General features: G+C 40.7%; 1 protein-coding gene across 1 annotated transcript in view; it reads right to left on the bottom strand.

The window, feature by feature from the left end:
• The window catches only part of LOC117941901 (sodium/calcium exchanger 2-like), an 87,785-nt gene that overhangs the window by 8,451 nt on the left and 61,001 nt on the right, over positions 1 to 18,333 (bottom strand). The window contains exons 6-12 of the mRNA XM_034867120.1: positions 16,713 to 17,081; positions 14,671 to 14,796; positions 13,657 to 13,852; positions 13,275 to 13,405; positions 8,641 to 9,014; positions 3,452 to 3,555; positions 2,454 to 2,471 (exon numbers count right to left, since the gene is read on the bottom strand). Of these exons, the coding sequence (XP_034723011.1) occupies positions 2,454 to 2,471; positions 3,452 to 3,555; positions 8,641 to 9,014; positions 13,275 to 13,405; positions 13,657 to 13,852; positions 14,671 to 14,796; positions 16,713 to 17,081 (1,318 nt within the window). The remainder of the gene's footprint in view (positions 1 to 2,453; positions 2,472 to 3,451; positions 3,556 to 8,640; positions 9,015 to 13,274; positions 13,406 to 13,656; positions 13,853 to 14,670; positions 14,797 to 16,712; positions 17,082 to 18,333) is intronic.

Here is an 18,333-nt window from a genome sequence, read left to right as displayed (position 1 = left end):
TTAGACCTGAACGTTGCATGCCAAGGCTTCTAGTACTCTCTGCATAATATAAGATCAGATATCCTTTATTCATACCCAGAGGGGAAATTCAGCTGGTGCAACACTTTCCGTGCTAGACATGTGCATGTTCAGCTGTTTTGAATGATACAAAGACAGAGGAGATGAAGCGACTATCCCTTTACACAAAGCTTAACCTTGTGCCTCTTGATAATATCAATCCATTTGTGAGTCTCTGCTTCTTCTTGTGCTACCATGCAGTATTTGAGCGAGAGATGGGGAGCTAACAGTTTGCAAGAAGAGGGGATTAATGCTGACATGAGGTCTGTGTTATTGAGGTAGCAACAGAAGAGTTCAACACACAGAAATAACTGAGAAAGTGAGCCAATCAGAGATCCAAGTCTCTTCTCTTCACCAAAGAGAGGTTGTTAGAGTCTGGTGATCCACGACGAGCTTTAGAAACACTTCTTTTAGAAAGACTCTCTGTGTAAGAGGCTTTTTCACATGCGTCCCTACCGCTCAGGAGTGATAGAAATAAACAGACCAGGAGGTATGGAGACGGAGTTTGTGTGTGTGTGTATGTGTGTGTGTGTGTGTGTGTGTGTGTGTGTGTGTGTGTGTTTGTGTGTGTGCGTGTGCGCGCGTGTGTGTGAAGAGCAGGCGGAGATTATAGCTCTCCTCTCTCTCTTCAAAGGCGCCCTGTGTTTAATAATGAAAAGACTGTAGTAGTAATGCAGCATATGGCAACTTTGCCTCCATCCTTGACACTATTTCAAGCTGTCATAAACACAGACACGCGTTAATGGACACACTAGCATGCACGCGCTCAAACATCAGCAGCAACAGCGTCCAGTCTACACCAGAAGACTCTATAAAGACCGCCTGCCCCCGGGGACAACAACAAATCACCTTCAGGACATTGATCTGCGCGGCCTCCCGCCATCGGTGCACTTTAAATGGATCCTTTAGCCTCTGAATTTGGCTTCGGCTGCATCTAATAGTCAGTCATTTGAGGTTAAAGCTACTCTGTTGCTTTGTGCTCCAAGAGGCATTTAAAATTTCGGAAAGTTCTATATCGAGTATAAATATATAAAGTACCTCATCAGACAAAGCACATGATGTCAGGTACTTGCGCACACTGGGGAAATGAAGAAATAAATCTGCTTTACTAGGCACCAAAAAGGATTATTATTGGCAAATCTCGTCTTCTTTGGATTCAGATGCTGCTGCTTGGAGAAAATTGTGTTTTTCATTAGTCTATTTTGATTTGTCACGAGCTCAGACGACGTCCGGCTCAAAACTAATTTAAACTTAAATCAATGGGTTGTTAGTGAGCATGGAGGAGGCGCTCTTCTCCTTCCAAAAATCAATAAAACACATCCCAGACTTACTTCATTCTTTCTGCTGCTCTCTTCCATTTGTATGAAATCAAAACAATTTCCTCGTAACCAAATCAGACCTCAAGTTTTAGAGTTATACTTTTATTTTGCGTCCCACAAACGGCTCCAAATTAAGTTTTTTTGTCATAAAAAGCAAAATACTTAAGTGAAGTAAGATATAAATGATAAAATAGAGCCACGGCAGGCTTATAAGCTTCTGCATTTGGGGGTCTGAGAAAGGCCGATGATCCATCTGCAACAGCACACAAACAGACTCCAGACTGGGGAGCGCCGACTCATTTGTGAGCGTTTATTTCCGACCTGTTCAGCTGTTCTGTGCTGAGATTTATTTTTTTAGATTCAAATTTAGCTTCCTCTGAAATCAGCAAAAAATACCAAACATTTCCATGTTTCTGCTTCTCAGTTATGAGAATTTTTTGCTTTTGCTTTTCCATGTCTCATAATGTTGAGTAATGACTGCTGGTGGGATAAAACAGGACATCTTTGACTTAAAAACAACTCTATAAACTCTATAAAACACACAATGAATTGACAAATCGAGAAAACAATCTGCAGATGAATTGATAAAAAAATAAATCTTTAGTTGCTGCCTAGTCTCGCTTTGCCAGACCCTCCTCCAAAGCGTGCTGAAGGAGGGTCTGGCTAGTCCACACAGCATGCATGGATGGGATAAAAACGTGCTCGGGTTTATTGGGATTTCTTTAAACCAATAACAATCGTCTTGGACGGCGCTAAGCACCGGAGAAAAGCCGCTGCAAAATAGGCTCAGAAGGAACTTGTTTTGGTGGAACACGTGTACGTTCAGGCACAGAAACCTCAGATTGGACAGATAGTCTAGCTAGCTGTCTGGATTTACCCTGCAGAGATCTGAGGACCAGGTAACCAGAGTCCTCAGAAATCCACCTGAGTTTAAAATGCCAACACAAAGGAAGCCCAAGGCAACGGATATCCAGCACAAATGAATGAAATCCATTGGATTTTCTGGGGGCAACAAAGCAATATCGGAAGTGGAACGATCTTCAGCTTGAAAAGGAAGGAATAATCAGATGGTCTTACCTTGGTTGAGCAGCAGAGCTGTGAAAAGAGCAGGGAGGGAGGTATTACTCACACATTCAGCCTGACAGCAACATCTAATAATACATCAAACTCAACTTGACACGGTCAGATCAAAGTGCACAACAAAAACTCCCAGAATCCTCGTGAACACCCCCTCACTGTAGTATTTAACTTTATTTCCATGGACCATCAGGACACTCAAGTACATCATCGTGCAATAATATTACAATATTCATACACCATGGGCACTATTTTTCTCGTCCCATTCTTATTGTTTTTATGTCTTAAATAATTAAGTTAATTCATTCATTTATTATCATTTAAGGAAAGACCTGGGAGATAAATAACATCCCAGAGTCCGGTCTAGACCTGCTCTTTTACGAAAAGCGCAATGAGATAACTGTTGTTGTGATTTGGTGCTATATCAATAAAATGGAATTGAATTACTAATGAAATTACATTACATTACTTCTCATTTAGCAGACGCTTTCATCCAAAGCGACTTACAGTTGCTGTATTCATCAGAGGTTCCATGCCTTTGGAGCATTTATGGGTTAAGTGTCTTGTTCAGGGACACATTGGTCGATGTATCGCGGTGGGACTTGAACCCAGGTCTCCCGCACCATAGACATGTTTTCATACCCACTGCACCTAACCCAATAGTTGCAGTCTGGTCGAATAATTAATTGTTTTACTAATTATTTCTTCATGAGCTAATTGTGAAACCAGAACATGAACACATTTGCAATTTTAAATAGACTTTCATGCCGGTAGGTTTTCAACACCGAGCGGACATCTGTACATGGATATAAAGAGGAGAGCGTCTGTCTTCCTGTGATATATGAACTACTGATGAAACACTTAGAGTCTTAATAATGTGGAAAAAACGTAATGATCTGCATGTCGGTGTGCAGAGGACTTCTTGGTTTGTTTGTAATTCATCAAGTTGGTCTGGAAAGTGAAATAAATCTACCAAAAAACACAGTATAAATACATACCTGAGATTCCTCTCTTAAGCCAGCGTGGCTCCTCCAACACGATGAAGAAGTTTTCATGTTTTTCATATTCCTCATCATCAATTATCCTCACCTGGAAAGTCTGACTGCACGCACACACACACACACACACACACACACACACACACACACACACAGAAACCAAAGTGTTTTATTACTATTTTGTGTTATAACAAACATATGTAGCCTACTGTATGTATGGACGCATCTGTGAATCCGATTAGTCTCCCTGCTGTCGTCTGATCAGGACCGGCTGCTGTGTAAATCACAGCAGAAGGCAGCAAGACGCAGAGAGCCTCAACAATTCAGATAAAGGTGGAAGCAGAGGAAGAAAGAAAAGAAGTATGAGGGGGAAAAAGTGAGAAAATGAAATATGGAGAAGATGGTTATAATAGACGAGGAATGGTAAAAAGGGAGGTAAAGAAGGGAGGGAGACGGACGGAGCGATGTAAGGGTAGAGAGAAAGAAACAAGTGGAAACAGAGGGAGAGAAGACCCACAGCAAGGGAAAACTGAAAATCCTCAAAGAAGGTACTGATGGACAGAAAGTGAAAGAAGGTGAAAAAAGAGAGAGATGGAGAGATGTAGTCAATCTGTCACCGTGATGGGAGAGCAATGTGTCGCAGAAACTGTGTTGATAGTGGAGGGAGATGATTAAATGAGGAGAGGATGAGCAGAAAGAAGGATCATAAAACTGATTGACAGCAGAGTGACAGTAATAAGGACCACGCTGAAAGTTAAAAATTGTACTGACACCAAAAACATGAAAATAAAGTCTATTTCATTGACAAATTCCTCAAAGCGTCAAAGCCAACAGACCGGCCCGGCATCGCGTCATCTAGCGTCAATCACCCAGGCTGCACCGCCTCTTTGGGGAAAAATAAGAAGATGTTGGGGGTTAACTGGTAACAAAAAACAGGCGCCTCAAGAGATATGCAGGGGTCAGTTCGCCCGATCTGTTGGTTAAAGTCTGAACCAATCTATAGACGAGATGAATCTCTGACTTCTAAGATTGAATGACAGCTACAGTCATTTTTTGACGCACTAGACGGATGCAGGGGGACAGCTGTGGCTCCCAGAAGTCTGAGGAAGAAGATGAAGTGTTTTGTTTAATATTAGAGTATTTTCCAAACATGGCCTGGTTTCTGCTGGGGCAAACGGGAAGATAAGGAACTGCCACATGTTACGCCAGGCACAGAACTGTGGGTCACTTTGTAAACTCTGTTCATTGTGAACGCTGTTCTTGTGATTTTGATTGCTCTCTCTCAAGAGAAAATAATTAAACCCTTCCACCGAATACCTTAAACTTTTAATCCAGTTTTGCAGCCTTCTGTCTTTATTTTGTTTCAACAAGGTCTCTTCTGCCACTCAAATTCCTCCCTCGCTGTACAGAAACTTCCACAACAAACTTGTATTCGAAGGATTTACCTATAATGAAAAATGTCTTAATAAATGAACAATTATTGGAAGAAAATCATTGTCTATGTAATTTTCCCATTACAGACTTTTAGCTCTAGATCAAACTGCTGGCTATTAACAGGTTGGTACTTTACAGACTGGACTAGAGCTGGGCAACATATCAATATTATATCAATATGGGTGATATGCAACTGGAGATACATTTTGGATCTCGTTATATCGTAATATGACATGAATGTTGTCTTTTTCTGGTTTTAAAGGCTGCATTACATTAACCTGATGCCATTTCCTGATCTTACCAGACTGTTGTAACTGTTCTACTATTTGTCTTAACCCACTTATTTGCCTTTGACCATTTAGTCTTAAAATCCTCAAAACTGATGATTATTTATCAAAAATCACATTATGTAAATATTTTGTGAAAGCACCAAGTGTCAACACTACAATATCGTGGTATTGATATCGATGTATTTGGTCAAAAATATCGTGATATTTGATTTGATTCTACTATTTTTATTGTTACTATACTTTATTATCACTGTTAATCATATCATTCAATCATACATACCGCTATAATATAATATATAATTATCATATTTCTGGATATCTGTGTCTCTGTGTCCCAACTGGCAGCGACAGATGGCCGCCCACCAAGAGTCAGGGTCCGAGGTTTGGACTGTTAGAGGGAAGTTGTTCCTCGCCACCAATGCTTGCTCATTGGGGGGAATAGTTTTGATTTGATTTATTTTATTTGCATTACAAAAACATTAAGACAGTAGTATATATAACACAAAAAAAGATGTGCTGGACGATTGCCGAAAACCCCTCCAAGGGGCTTAATAAGTGGCAAACGCCATAGAAACAATAACATTTAACAATTTAAAAACAATTTATATGTTATTATGTAAAAAACTAAAAAACAAAAACAAAACAAAAACACTTCTTGTATACATGTATAAACATTTCTTTGTATAAAACAACTTAAAATTACATTTTGAGCACAAAACCAAATGGAAAATTCAGACAACTTAGGAGCAACAGTTTGACTCTCAATTTAAACTGTTCTTTAGAAAGCTCAGTGAGGGAAGTGGGAAGACTGTTCCATATCTTTGACCCTCTACGTATTGTATAGAGTCTATACAATACACTAAACTGTGTTTGAGTCGTACGAAAGTAGCAATAGTTGAGTCTCTGTAAACTATAGAGTGTGGTCTAGATCGGTAAAGTGTCCCGAGATAACTTCTGTTATGATTTAACACTATAAATTAAATTGAATTGAAAATAGGAAAGCCCAGCATCCTGGTCAAGATAAATGCAGAAGCCAATCAAAACAAGATGCAGTAAGAAAAACACCCCACAAACAACACGATGGAGACAGATGTGAGCCAACAGTTCCCAGCAGAGGTCCCTGGTATCACTCCAAATGACAAGCCGTGGCCAAGAGGAGCCGAGACTGCTCTCCTCATAGAGCTGACTGAACTCTGAGCAGAGGCAGCAGCGTCCCGAGACACAGAGAGGCAAATGTATGTGGCTACAGAAGCATGAAGAACTGTGGAAAAGTGCAGTCACAGCGATTTCCACAGTCAAAGTCGGATCCGTGGGCTTGTAAATGCATCAGTGATCAAGCAGTAAGGGGCAGAGGAGGCAGAAAGGGGAAGCCGCGGGCTGCAGATGAATAGGTAAAACAGACGTCAATCCTGCAGTAGATATGTTCCAGTTTTTTGGTTTTGAGGGTGACACCGAGCCCAGGTGGTTTTCCATTGTCACACTAGAGATCCATCCCCTCAACCATCACTCATCCCCGGGCCTACCTCACCTAATCCAGGTCCCTGTCAGTCAATGAACCTGCCAGTTCACATCAGCCGAGAGCTGCTGGAATCAATAACAGTCCAATCGAGTTACTCACATGTGCTGCACGAACATAAAAACCAAAGAAACGCAACAGTGGCTCAACATTTTATACAGTACATGCCAAAAGTTTGGACTGAGTAATGGATGTGTGTGTGTGTGTGTGTGTGTGTGTCTGTGAGTGTAAAGTGCAGACAGAGAAGACAGATAAACTAACGCAACATAACCAAACCAAACCAGTGCATCGAGAGGCGGAAGAACTCCATTCGACTAACTTATTATCGCTTTATAAGGTTGTTATGCCTTATGTGTTAGCAAACAGACTATGTAGACCAGGGGTGTCAAACATACGGCCCATGGACAAGAACCGGCCCGCCAAAGGGTCCAATCAGACCCACTGGATGAATTTGCAAAGTGTGAAAATTGCAGAGAAGTAATTCAATTTTAGCACTTTAATGTCAGAGAATACCAGAGTTCTTTTACTGGAAATTTACGACTTTAATCTCCCAAATTCTCTAGTTTTTACTCTGAATTTTACCCCTCTCTCCAGGGACAAGAAGCTCAGGGGCCAGTTAAGTTTCTGATCTTTCTGGAGTGGTTTACTGGTCTGTTCAACTTGAGATCAAAGACTGTCAACACACTTTTGAGCAAGGCAGTGTATGTCTCCATACAGTTGGCTTTGTGACTGGCAACAGAAAATGGAGGTTGTGCAGACTTCTCCTGGTTGCAAATGTTTAAGACTGTAAAAAACATATCTTGGACACATGAAGTGTAAAACACAGGACAAACTGCTGGACATTACTGACAATGCCAGCCCCCCCCCCCTGCACACCGTCATCAGCACCCAGAGGAGCCGGTTAAGTGGAAGGGTGCTCCTCCCCAAGTGCCGGACCAACAGACTCAAGGACTCCTTTGTCCCTCATGCCATCAGACTCTACAACTCCTCACTCAGGGGGGAGGAAATAGGGCAGAGAGGACAATTCATACATACACACACTCATACAGTCATTCATACATACATACATACATACATACAGACATACAAACATATATACTTACATGCATACATACATACGTACATACATACATACATACATACCTATATACAGACATTCACTCATAGAGTCATTCATACATACATACATACAGACATACAAACATATATACTTACATGCATACATACATACGTACATACATACATACACACACACATACAGACATACATACCTATATACATACATACATACATGCATACATACATATATACCTATATACATACATACATACATACATGCATACATACATACATACCTATATACATACATACATACATGCATACATACATACATACCTATATACATACATACATACATACATACATACATACATACATACATATATACTTACATACATACACACATACATACAGACATTCACTCATACAGTCATTCATACATACATACATACATACATATATACACACGTACATACATACATACATACCTATATACACACATACCTATATGCACACATACATACATACCTATATACATACATGCATACATACCTATATACATAGATGCATACAAACATACATATATACACACACACACACACACCTGGACTTACATTAACACTGGAATCAACATTGACACTTTGATAATAATTTATGGTCTTTTTTGTCTTTATTTGACGAATGTTCTTATTGTTATTATTATTATTATTACTGTTATTTTGTTATCTTTATACTGTCTTTTTTGTCTATTTTTCATCTATTTTTATTTCTTTTTCTAGCCAGCCAAAACTGCTGCTGGAATTTTCAATTTCCTTGCCAGAGTCATCCCAACAGGACTAATAAAGAGACGTCTAAGTCTAAAAAAACCCATAAAGATTAGTTTGACTCACGTAGTCTGGTCGTTGGTGAACTCCAGCTCTCCTCTGGCCTCCTCGTAGTCCTCCCCGGCCTTGGCGGTGCCGGACTCGGTGTAGTACGGCAGGATGACGGTGCCACGGGCCCCTGAATTGCGCACCACCGTCACCTCCATCGTGCCCACGCTCTCGCTCACCCGCACCGTGTTCTCGCTGAACGTGAAGATGCCGGCGTGGTCGTCGTCCAGGATGGTCACCATTGCTACCAGGGGCTCGACAAAGCGAGCCTTGGGGGCGGAGCCCACTTCGTCGCTCTCGAACATCCCCTCCGCGTCGCCGATGCGCAAATTCAGCAGGCGCACGAAGAAGTGCTCGTCCTCTTCGAAGATGTCGTCGTCGATTATGCCGACCTGGGGACGCGGAGAGACAGAAGGACGGCGTCTTTAGGCACGAAGGATCAGAAAACTGGACTTTGACACCTAAAAAGAGAGGGGTGGTAGAGTCCATGTGGGGCTGTAAAGCTGCTTAAATGTTTCTACCATATATGCCACATATTACGTATATACCATATATTATACTGTAGATCTAGAGAATATTACTGTGCTTGTACTGGCAAAAAGAGAAAGCAATGGTTAAATGATTTACATCTGTTTATAGTCAGTTTAACCCGTGATTACACATGTTTTATAGATAGTAGAGGAAACTTTACCAAGCAGCAACTCTTCCAATCCAATCCACTGTATTTGTATAGCACATTTTACAAACACAAAGTTACCAAAGTGCTGCACAGAAAACTCAAACATACAAAACAATTATTGTAAAATATTGTAAAAACAAAATAAGAGCATCGGGTTTAAAAAATTAAAAATAGATTAAATGAATAAATACTAAAATACAGTAAAACAATAAGAGACATCAGAGGACCACACAACTCACATGGCGTTAAAAGCCAAATAATAAAAATGTGTCTTAAGACGAGACTTAAAACACTCAACTGGTGGGGCTGTTGGGGGGGGGGGGGGGGGGGGGGGGGGTCAGAGCGTTCCAGAGTTCAGGTCCAACCACAGAAAAGGCCCTGTCCCCCCAAGTTTTAAGTCTTGTCTTGGGGACCAGCAGTCGGAGCTGGCTCTCTGACCTCAGTGACCGCGCTGGTCTATAAATTAGGACGAGGTCCGAGATATATGTTGGGGCCAGTCCCTTCACAGCTTTAAAAACAAACAATATAAATCTTAAAAATCAATCCTAAAACGTACAGGAAGCCAGTGCAATGAAGCAAGAGTTGGAGTTACATGAGCGCGCTTTTTGGTTCCAGTTAAAAGACGTGCTGCAGAATTTGAGAACTTATATGGATAATTGCAATTTAGCGTGCGTTTTGAGATGCCAAACATGCTCGATACACAATTTATTATGAAGAACCCGTTTAGTCGAGAAACTGAGCTCTGGGGGTGGAATGTCACAGGAGCTGATATTAAATGTTTTCTCAATAAGAAGTTACCAGAAATAAAAGATCCCAGACGTCCCGGGCGATTATTATTTGAAATGCAGTTTCATTTTATGAATTTTAATTGAATTGACATCAATCCTGGTCTGGGTGCTTGTGCTGAATACTAAGCGGAGGCAGGGCTGAGAGCATCTCCCTCAGCAACAAAGGCTCCGGTTACATCTCTCTTCTATGTGAAACTGTGCCAATCACCCTGTTGCACTTTAACAGACAGGTGGAGCACCTCCCAAATCGGATTAGGGTGGCGCTGTAATCTCATGAGCCAGAACACGTCCTGCTACTGGTTCAGACATCACGATGTTCTGGAGGCAACCCAACATGGGGCAGTGGTGGCCTTAAGGTTAGAGAAGCAAGCTAGTGACTGTGGATTCAGTCCCCCGGACCATCAGGATAAATCTGGGTGGGGAAAGGGAAAAGCAGCGATTGTCCCCCCCCCCCCCCCCCCCCACCATCACCACCACCAACCGCTCAGTGACAAACAGACCCGACTGTGGATGTCTTGGTGTGAGCTTCCAGGTGTGATCACGATGTTGCTGAAAAAGAGAGCCTGGCTTTCAGTGAAAATTCAGATAAAAATCAACCCTTTTGTTGACGCTTTTTATCGATATTTTTTAACTTTTTCCTACATTTTTGTCCCTTTAAAAAAAAAAACTTTTGATGCTTTTTTGAATGTTTGTCACTTTTTTTGACGTTTTTAACACTACGTAACACTAACTTATTAACTTTAGTTTAACAGTTATTTTTGAAATTTATTGTCAATAAACCCAATGTTTGAGTTAGAAAAGCAGAAATTAGGAATTATTTAGACTAAAATTAAAGGAATGGATGTTGATGGATAATCACAGACTGGAATATGTCAACTTTTACTCAATACTATTTATATTTAATACTAATACTTTTTTTTACTAATTCTGCAAAATTGAATAGGACACCCCAGAGTTAATGAAATTAGAGATGTGTACTTGCCAAAGAGCGTTGTGTGGAATCAATCATGTTATTTTGGGTAGTTAAAAGGATCATTGGTACAGGAAAAAGGGTCAATTTGACCCGAGGACAACATGAGGGTTATATAACAAACTGTTATTTTATTGCTTCTTTTGTAAAATAATTTATTATATAGATTTCAATTCTATTAATTAATTTATTTATTTATTTCTCAGCTGCTTTCTGAAGCTAGGTACAAAATAACTTTACTACACCTTGCACCGGGTACTCTAACATTTACATTTTTAGGACAACAGTGATCTAAGAAATACTGTCTTTTTGTCATGGGACCAGTGCAATAACAGACATTCACACAGGTGTACAATCTGCCATTTGAATCAATATCTTTAGACTTAAATAACTGGCAGCGCTGCTGTAATCTTGCGGCACTTCCATTACGTCACTGAGTTACAAATCAGATTAATTCTGCAACTAGAAAGAACATACTGTAGATATTATTACATTATTATTGTAGCTGACGCTTTATTTAAGCTATATAAATCAGAGGTTGCACTCCTCTGGAGCGAGTATGGGTTGAGAGTCTTGCTCAGGGACACGCTGGCTGATGCACTGCAGTGGCAATCTGCACCATCACCACCCATATTTAAACATTGTTACATCAGAGTGCTGATAACGAGACCTTTGACTGGCTCTGCCAACCCAATCTCATTTGTTTAATCAGCAGAGTCCCTCAGTGGAACTGACAGAGACATTCAGGTTTAATTGGTTTCCCAGCTGCTCATTTCTGGCGCTGTGATCGATAAAATCCACCGGTAAGCTTTGGAATTAGATGAGACTGACCTTTGTGATGTACTCACTAAGCTTTTGTCCATCCATTTTACTCATGGAAGATGAGCCAATTTCGGTGTGTGTTATGTTAATGCTCAGCCCTCCCCATGCTGCTGTTATGTAACGCCTCATGCTCCTGCATCACTCTCCTCTCACCCAGCTCTCGTACATCTTATGGGAGGGGAGATTAACCATCCTACTGCGTCTTTACCTCGTGCAGTCATGCTACATGCTTTTTTATTCACTCAGCATAGTGCACCTTTTAAAAGAATGCAGAAAAAATGAGATTGGGAGCCTCTGTGATGAAAGACAGTGAACCCTGAAGCAGCTCACTCTCAATGACCTTTTAATGTTGTACCTTCTTTTTTTAGATTATACTCAAAATGATGACACAATGATAAATGGGCTGAATATATATATAGCGCTTTCCTAGTCAAGGTGTTTTACAACACCAGCCAACATTCACACACACACACACACACACACACACACACACACACACACACACACACACACACACACACACACATACACTGATGGCAGTTTGATGGAGGTGCGAGCTGCTCATTAGGAGTGAGGGATAACATTCACACAGTTCAGTATCTCGCTCAAGAACACTCCAACATGTAGACTTCAGGTCGAACCACCGACCTTCTGGTTAGTGGATATTCAAAACTCTAACTTGGTAAATACCCACATTCAGCAAGAAGTAAAACAGGCCAAAATGTATGTACATAGATGGATAAATAGATGAATAAAGCTCACTTAAAAGCCAGATTAAAAGCCGGTCTTGAGTTGCTATCTACTCCCTTTGTTGCCTTCAGGTCCTCGGGAAACCTGTTCCAGAGTCATGGGCCATAGTAAGATAAGGATGTCTAATTTTTTGTTTTTGACTTTAGGGATATTTAAAGGGCCGCAAACAGAAAATGCAGATCAGATCATGCCTAAATACATTGTTATACTGCTCATTTTAGCCTAATTTATTATATCTATCTATCTGTAACAATTCTGTTTATAGTAATATCCACCTGTATATTATAGTCAGTACATATCCAGCTGTAAATCTTGTTCACAATACTAGTTCTCTATATATTATATTCAAAGGACAATTCTACCTGTAAAATTCTGTTTATAAAAGTATTAATTTCTATATTTATCCAGTACATATCCATGTCCTGCAATTATGAACCAGTGTATATCCTGCACCTGTTGCTATTGCACTTCTGGTTAGACCCAAACTGCATTTCGTTGCCTTGTACCTGTGTAATGACAATAAAGTTGAATCTAATCTAATCTAATCTAAATGACGTCTTTTAGGTGGTTTGTGGTGGTTTTAGGGCCCAGTGTTTAAATGCTCTTCTCCATTAAATCTCTCCTCCCTCTGCCTTTGCCTTACCTTAATGTCTCTGCGAGTCTCTCCAGGTTTGAACACCAGCGTTCCTTCGCAGTACTCGTAATCCGACCCCGCGTTGGCTGAACCGTCCTCTGTCCTGTAGTCCACGTAGAAGGTGTTCTCTCCCAGACCCCCTACACACCAGGAGTAAAACATAACAATTTAAATGCATCTGACAGTGTATGAAAACCTATATAAGATGTAGCTTTAACAGTTCAGTTGTATGGACAGATTGCGCTGCATAGAGACAATTAGGATGTCATTTGAAATTTGGTAGATTTTTACAACCTGACAAATATCTGCTCTGATCCAAAGGAAATGTGTGGAAATCCCCTCGAAGCAAGTGAACTTAAACTGATCGTTATAAGCTCATTTATCTCACTACCTTGGCAGACTACAGCCAGTGTCACAAAGCCACAGTTCTCCATGCACTGACTGTGGGCACTTTCAAACGAGATGCGGCTGCATGTCCCCAGGTCTTCTTCTTCTGGGGCTTCCTCGTCGGTCACGGCCGTGCGGCGAGCGTTGTCGGCAGCGTGCTTCTTCAGGACGTTTCCAGCTCCGATCATCATGCGGGTCGCCTTGATGGAGACAGACAGACAGGAGGAGGTCTTAAAGGAAACCTTTCACTCTTCAAAATACATAAATCAAGAAAAGGACAGGAATGTCTTAAATGTTATGTGTCAACAGTTGTGAAGGAAGTATTCAGATCATCAAGTCTCAATACACGTGGCAAAGTTTAGTAAAAGTATTTAAGTATAATCAGGGAAATTTACTCAAAGTATCAAAAGTATTATCATTCCCCTGTGACTGTTATACCATTATATATTATATAATTTGAGTAATATAACTCATGCATTAAGGTAAAAAACAGCATTATATTGTTAAGTTGAAGCTCTACTAATTACTTTCACTATGAATTAATCTGCTGATTAGTTTTTCCATTAATCGATTGATTGATTGATTGATTAGAAAAACTATTGAAAGTGACACTTTTTCAATGTTTATTTTGTCCAACCAACAGTCCACACCTCAATATTATTGCTAATATATTAACATTATTAAAAGGAAGAGCAGCCGATCAACTAATTGATTTATTGACTTATTGTTTCAGGTGTTGAGTAAATTCAGTTTATAACAAACCATGATTTATAAGCTTTTGTTTCACTCTTAATTTCTAAGGAAACTTGAGCTGTCATATGGATGTAGAGAAGTAAAAAGCCGAATATTTCTGTTGAGATGTACTGGCGTAGAAGTAAAAAGGTGCATGAGAAGAAAATGAAGTCCTTCAACTACATTATGTGCTAATGTAGGTCTGGAAAACCTTGTGTGTTTATGACAGGGACTATTCATGAATAGCGCGCGTGCGTGTGTGTGTGTGTGTGTGTGTGTGTGTTACCTGTATGCGGTAGAAGGCTCTGCTTTTCTGTTGGTGCAGCAGGGCGTAGTAGTTGGCCAGCTCCACCAGCTGGTCCAGCTCTTTGTCGGGATATTTCTGTTTCAGCTCCTTTATGATCCGAATCACCTGGAGGGGAGACGAGAGGACACACTCACGATAAAAAATACCTAAAAGGCCCTCGCTGACAGCATGCACGGCTGTTCATACAAACACGGACACGTCTCCGTAGCTGGGAGAAAGATTAGAGGAACTCATTCTTTGGCTTGCAGCTCAACAACAACTTCCTGCAAGGACTGAAGTTTTAAAGGGCACTTCCTATCAGCTAATTACCTCTAATCATGTTCATGTTTTAACTCCTGTTGAACGATGGCTTGGTTTTATGTGTTTAACACTGCAACTTTATTAACGGTTGAAAACATTCCACAATGTTAAGATGCAGACCGCCAACTGGATAAAAGACAGAATATTTCTGCTGCACCACAAGAAGGTTGAACTGCATTAAAAAAACTCAAAGTCAAGAATATAAGCTCAGATATTTTGCAGATGGTCAATCAATAAAAAACACAAAGTTTTTGCTTCATAAAGGGTATTTAGTTTTAGTTTTATGTACTTTCAACTCTCTCATTCTGTCCCCCTCGTTGTCTCAAACCTCTCACGTGTTCCTCTCTCTCTCTCTTTCAGCAGGCTAATAACAGGTTTAAACGTGGATAATGTAATCTACCATCACTCTGCATTGCTTGAGACGTTTAAGTGTTTTCTGTGTAAATCTATCAACTAAAGAGGAACAAAGTTTACATAAAAATTGGGTTCACAAAAAACAAGAACAACATGCATCGCTTCAGGAAATGTAAACTGGAGCCCTTCATCGCAATTTCTAAGCTACTTTTACTGACTCCTGCAGGGAAATTATCCATTATTTTGCACACCAATCACGTCATAATGACAACTGCAGAGATTTTGTTTTTTATGTTTACTGCATTTTTCAACAACACAAAACCTGAAATGCGTTTAGAGACTGATTACTGAGCGCAACATGCCGTAATTACAGTGTCTCTGAATGCATTTTAAAGCTTATGTGTGAATAAAAACTTTCTTTGCTGTCTGTGTCATTCCCCTCCGCTGTTAGGTTGACCAGTTTTCCCGCATTAGATGTCCCTTTTCTCTTTTTGGCTGGTAAGTATTGTTAGGGTTTTGCTTGTTTGGGGTCACTCACAAATTTCCATTGGACTCCATTATAGACGGAATCCCAGCTGAGGTCAGTTGCCTTGTTTTTTTTAACCAGGGCAGCAGTTTCCAGATTACCTTATGTGCTTACATAATTGCAAAAAGGTTGTTTAATGTTTTCTTAGTTAGTTTTTTAAAATAATATCAGATTAGTAAACAAAATGTGCCTTTGGAACATTGGATGAACGGTTGCTGATAATGGTAAATGTAGATATTGCATTAAAGATCAGCCCCCCCACCCAGATCAGCTGGTATCCTGTCTATAATGGAGTGGAATGGACATTTGTAAGTGACCCCAAACTTTTGACCGGTAGTGTATGTTTACACAATGTGTATTCAAAGCTAATTTATATATGTATAAAGTTGCTCTCCGGACTCAGGACTGTGTGCCAGCACCCCCCCCCCCCCTCTCTTTTCTCTTCACTACCTACACTTTATATCTTTGACATTATATTTTTGATTTTTGATATTTTATATTGGTATCTTATATTCTTATATTTTTTGTGTCAACGCTGTAAAGGGATTGCTTTAATCTCGTTGCACAAGTACCGTGTACTTGTGTATAATGACAATAAAGGCTTTCTATTCTATCTATTCTATTCTATTTAGCCGAGGGCTGTAATCTCCCAGTCGTCTAGTCGATTTATTGGTCGATTTTTTGCCGTGTGATTTCATCAGGTGGAAGCCTAGACCGCTACGAGGGGCGTTGGCGTTGGCAAAACACCAGAACACTTTGGAACACCGCCGTGTTTTCACCATTTACCGTTGCATATCTGTTTAATAGATTTGTAAACTTTGTTATAATTTGTGTCTCTCACCTCTTTGCGGCTCTCGTCCAGTTCCCTGCTGCTCTCCACGTTGACCATCGCGCTGCTGGAGTTGGGCAGGTTGCCCCCCCCACCGATGTTATTGGATGCGGCGCCCGCTGTGCCGTCCTGGGTTCCGCCCCCACAGTTCTCGGCGGGAAGTGCGGTGCCCCCTCGCGTTGGGAACTTGCCGTCTATGATCATCTCCATGCCACCCTTGTTGGGTGTCAAGTCTCCCTCGGTCTCCACGACGATGCCGTGGCGCTTGTCGGCACGGTAGCGCTTGCCCATGTACTTGTAAAAGAGTAGGCGGCGGTCGGCGATCCAAGCCAGGATGACACACACCGGGAAGTACAGCAGGGTCACCAGAGCCTCCCACACCTGAAACACACACACACACACACACACACACACACACACACACACACACAGTGAGTGGTATAGTTCTGGCACAAACTGAGACACATTAATAAATATTAAAACAAAACCTCCCAAACAGATACAGCAACACAGATAAGATTATATTCATTAATATTCAGATTAATAAAGCTTTACTTTTTAATAAATATTCATACTTAACTCTTAAATATTTAGCTAAGAGAAGTTCCTGAGCACATGAAGACACACACAAACCTTTAAGCAACATCAACACATATACATATAGGGAAACATGGTTTTACTGGACAGGAAAGGGATGAAAAACACTCATCTGCAAACTCTCTAAAGCTGTCGGCCAAATGTAGTGGAGTACACGTACAAAGTGGCAGACAATGAAAATACTCAAGTATAAAGTATAAGTAGCTGAGGTTTTTGCTTCCTGGTCGGTACAGTACTGGTACTTCTGGTCGGTTCAAGTCCCCGTACAGGGCAAGTACGCAGACTGGACTAGAGCCATTCCAGCCCCCCCGCAGCTTGTGTTTCGGGTCTCGCCCACACAACAAACATTAGATTGATTGTCAATAGATATACCAGTCATGTTGAGTCCATTCCTGTCCGGGCGGATGTTATTTTGCTGTGTAGTGTTAATAAAGATATACACACCTCGTCGTTGATAAGTAGCAAAATTACATTCTGCAATCTCTGCAGTAGTCACACCTACAGTTATTATAGTTCAATAAGGGCAAAGTGACATTGCATTCATTTATTTATCTCACTTTTTATGTGTTGTTGGCTGTGGTTTGTTGTGCTTAGGTTGTTTTATTTTGTTTTTGTTTTTTCAGTCTGTTAACGCACTAGAGTTATTATAGATTATAGATTTTATGCAATTTGGCAGGTGTTAAAGACAGCAGCCTGCTCCTGCGAGATAACACTCCTGCAGGACCTGCTGGGTCCCAATCCCAATACAGTCCTTTAGCGAGGACCTCCCAACTGCTCGGGGAGCCATCCTGTGAGGCAGCCCCCCCTCCCTTTGACACTCTTTAAACACCCCTCCACGTTGGTACGACCTGCCCGAGGAGATAAGGCTCGCTGGGTCGGTGGTCTCTTTTAAATCACTTCTCAAAACTCAACTCAAACTTGATTTTATGTGAGGTCTCTCTCTCTCTTTTTATTCCCTTTTTATTGTCATCATTGCATTGCATAGGAGAGAGGTCCTCTATATATATATATATATATATATATATATATATATATT

Source organism: Etheostoma cragini, chromosome 3 (genome assembly GCF_013103735.1).
Source record: "Etheostoma cragini isolate CJK2018 chromosome 3, CSU_Ecrag_1.0, whole genome shotgun sequence".
NCBI classification, from domain to species: domain Eukaryota; kingdom Metazoa; phylum Chordata; class Actinopteri; order Perciformes; family Percidae; genus Etheostoma; species Etheostoma cragini.
Note: the sequence above shows the minus strand (reverse complement) of the source record. Positions and strands in the feature narration are given on the sequence as shown.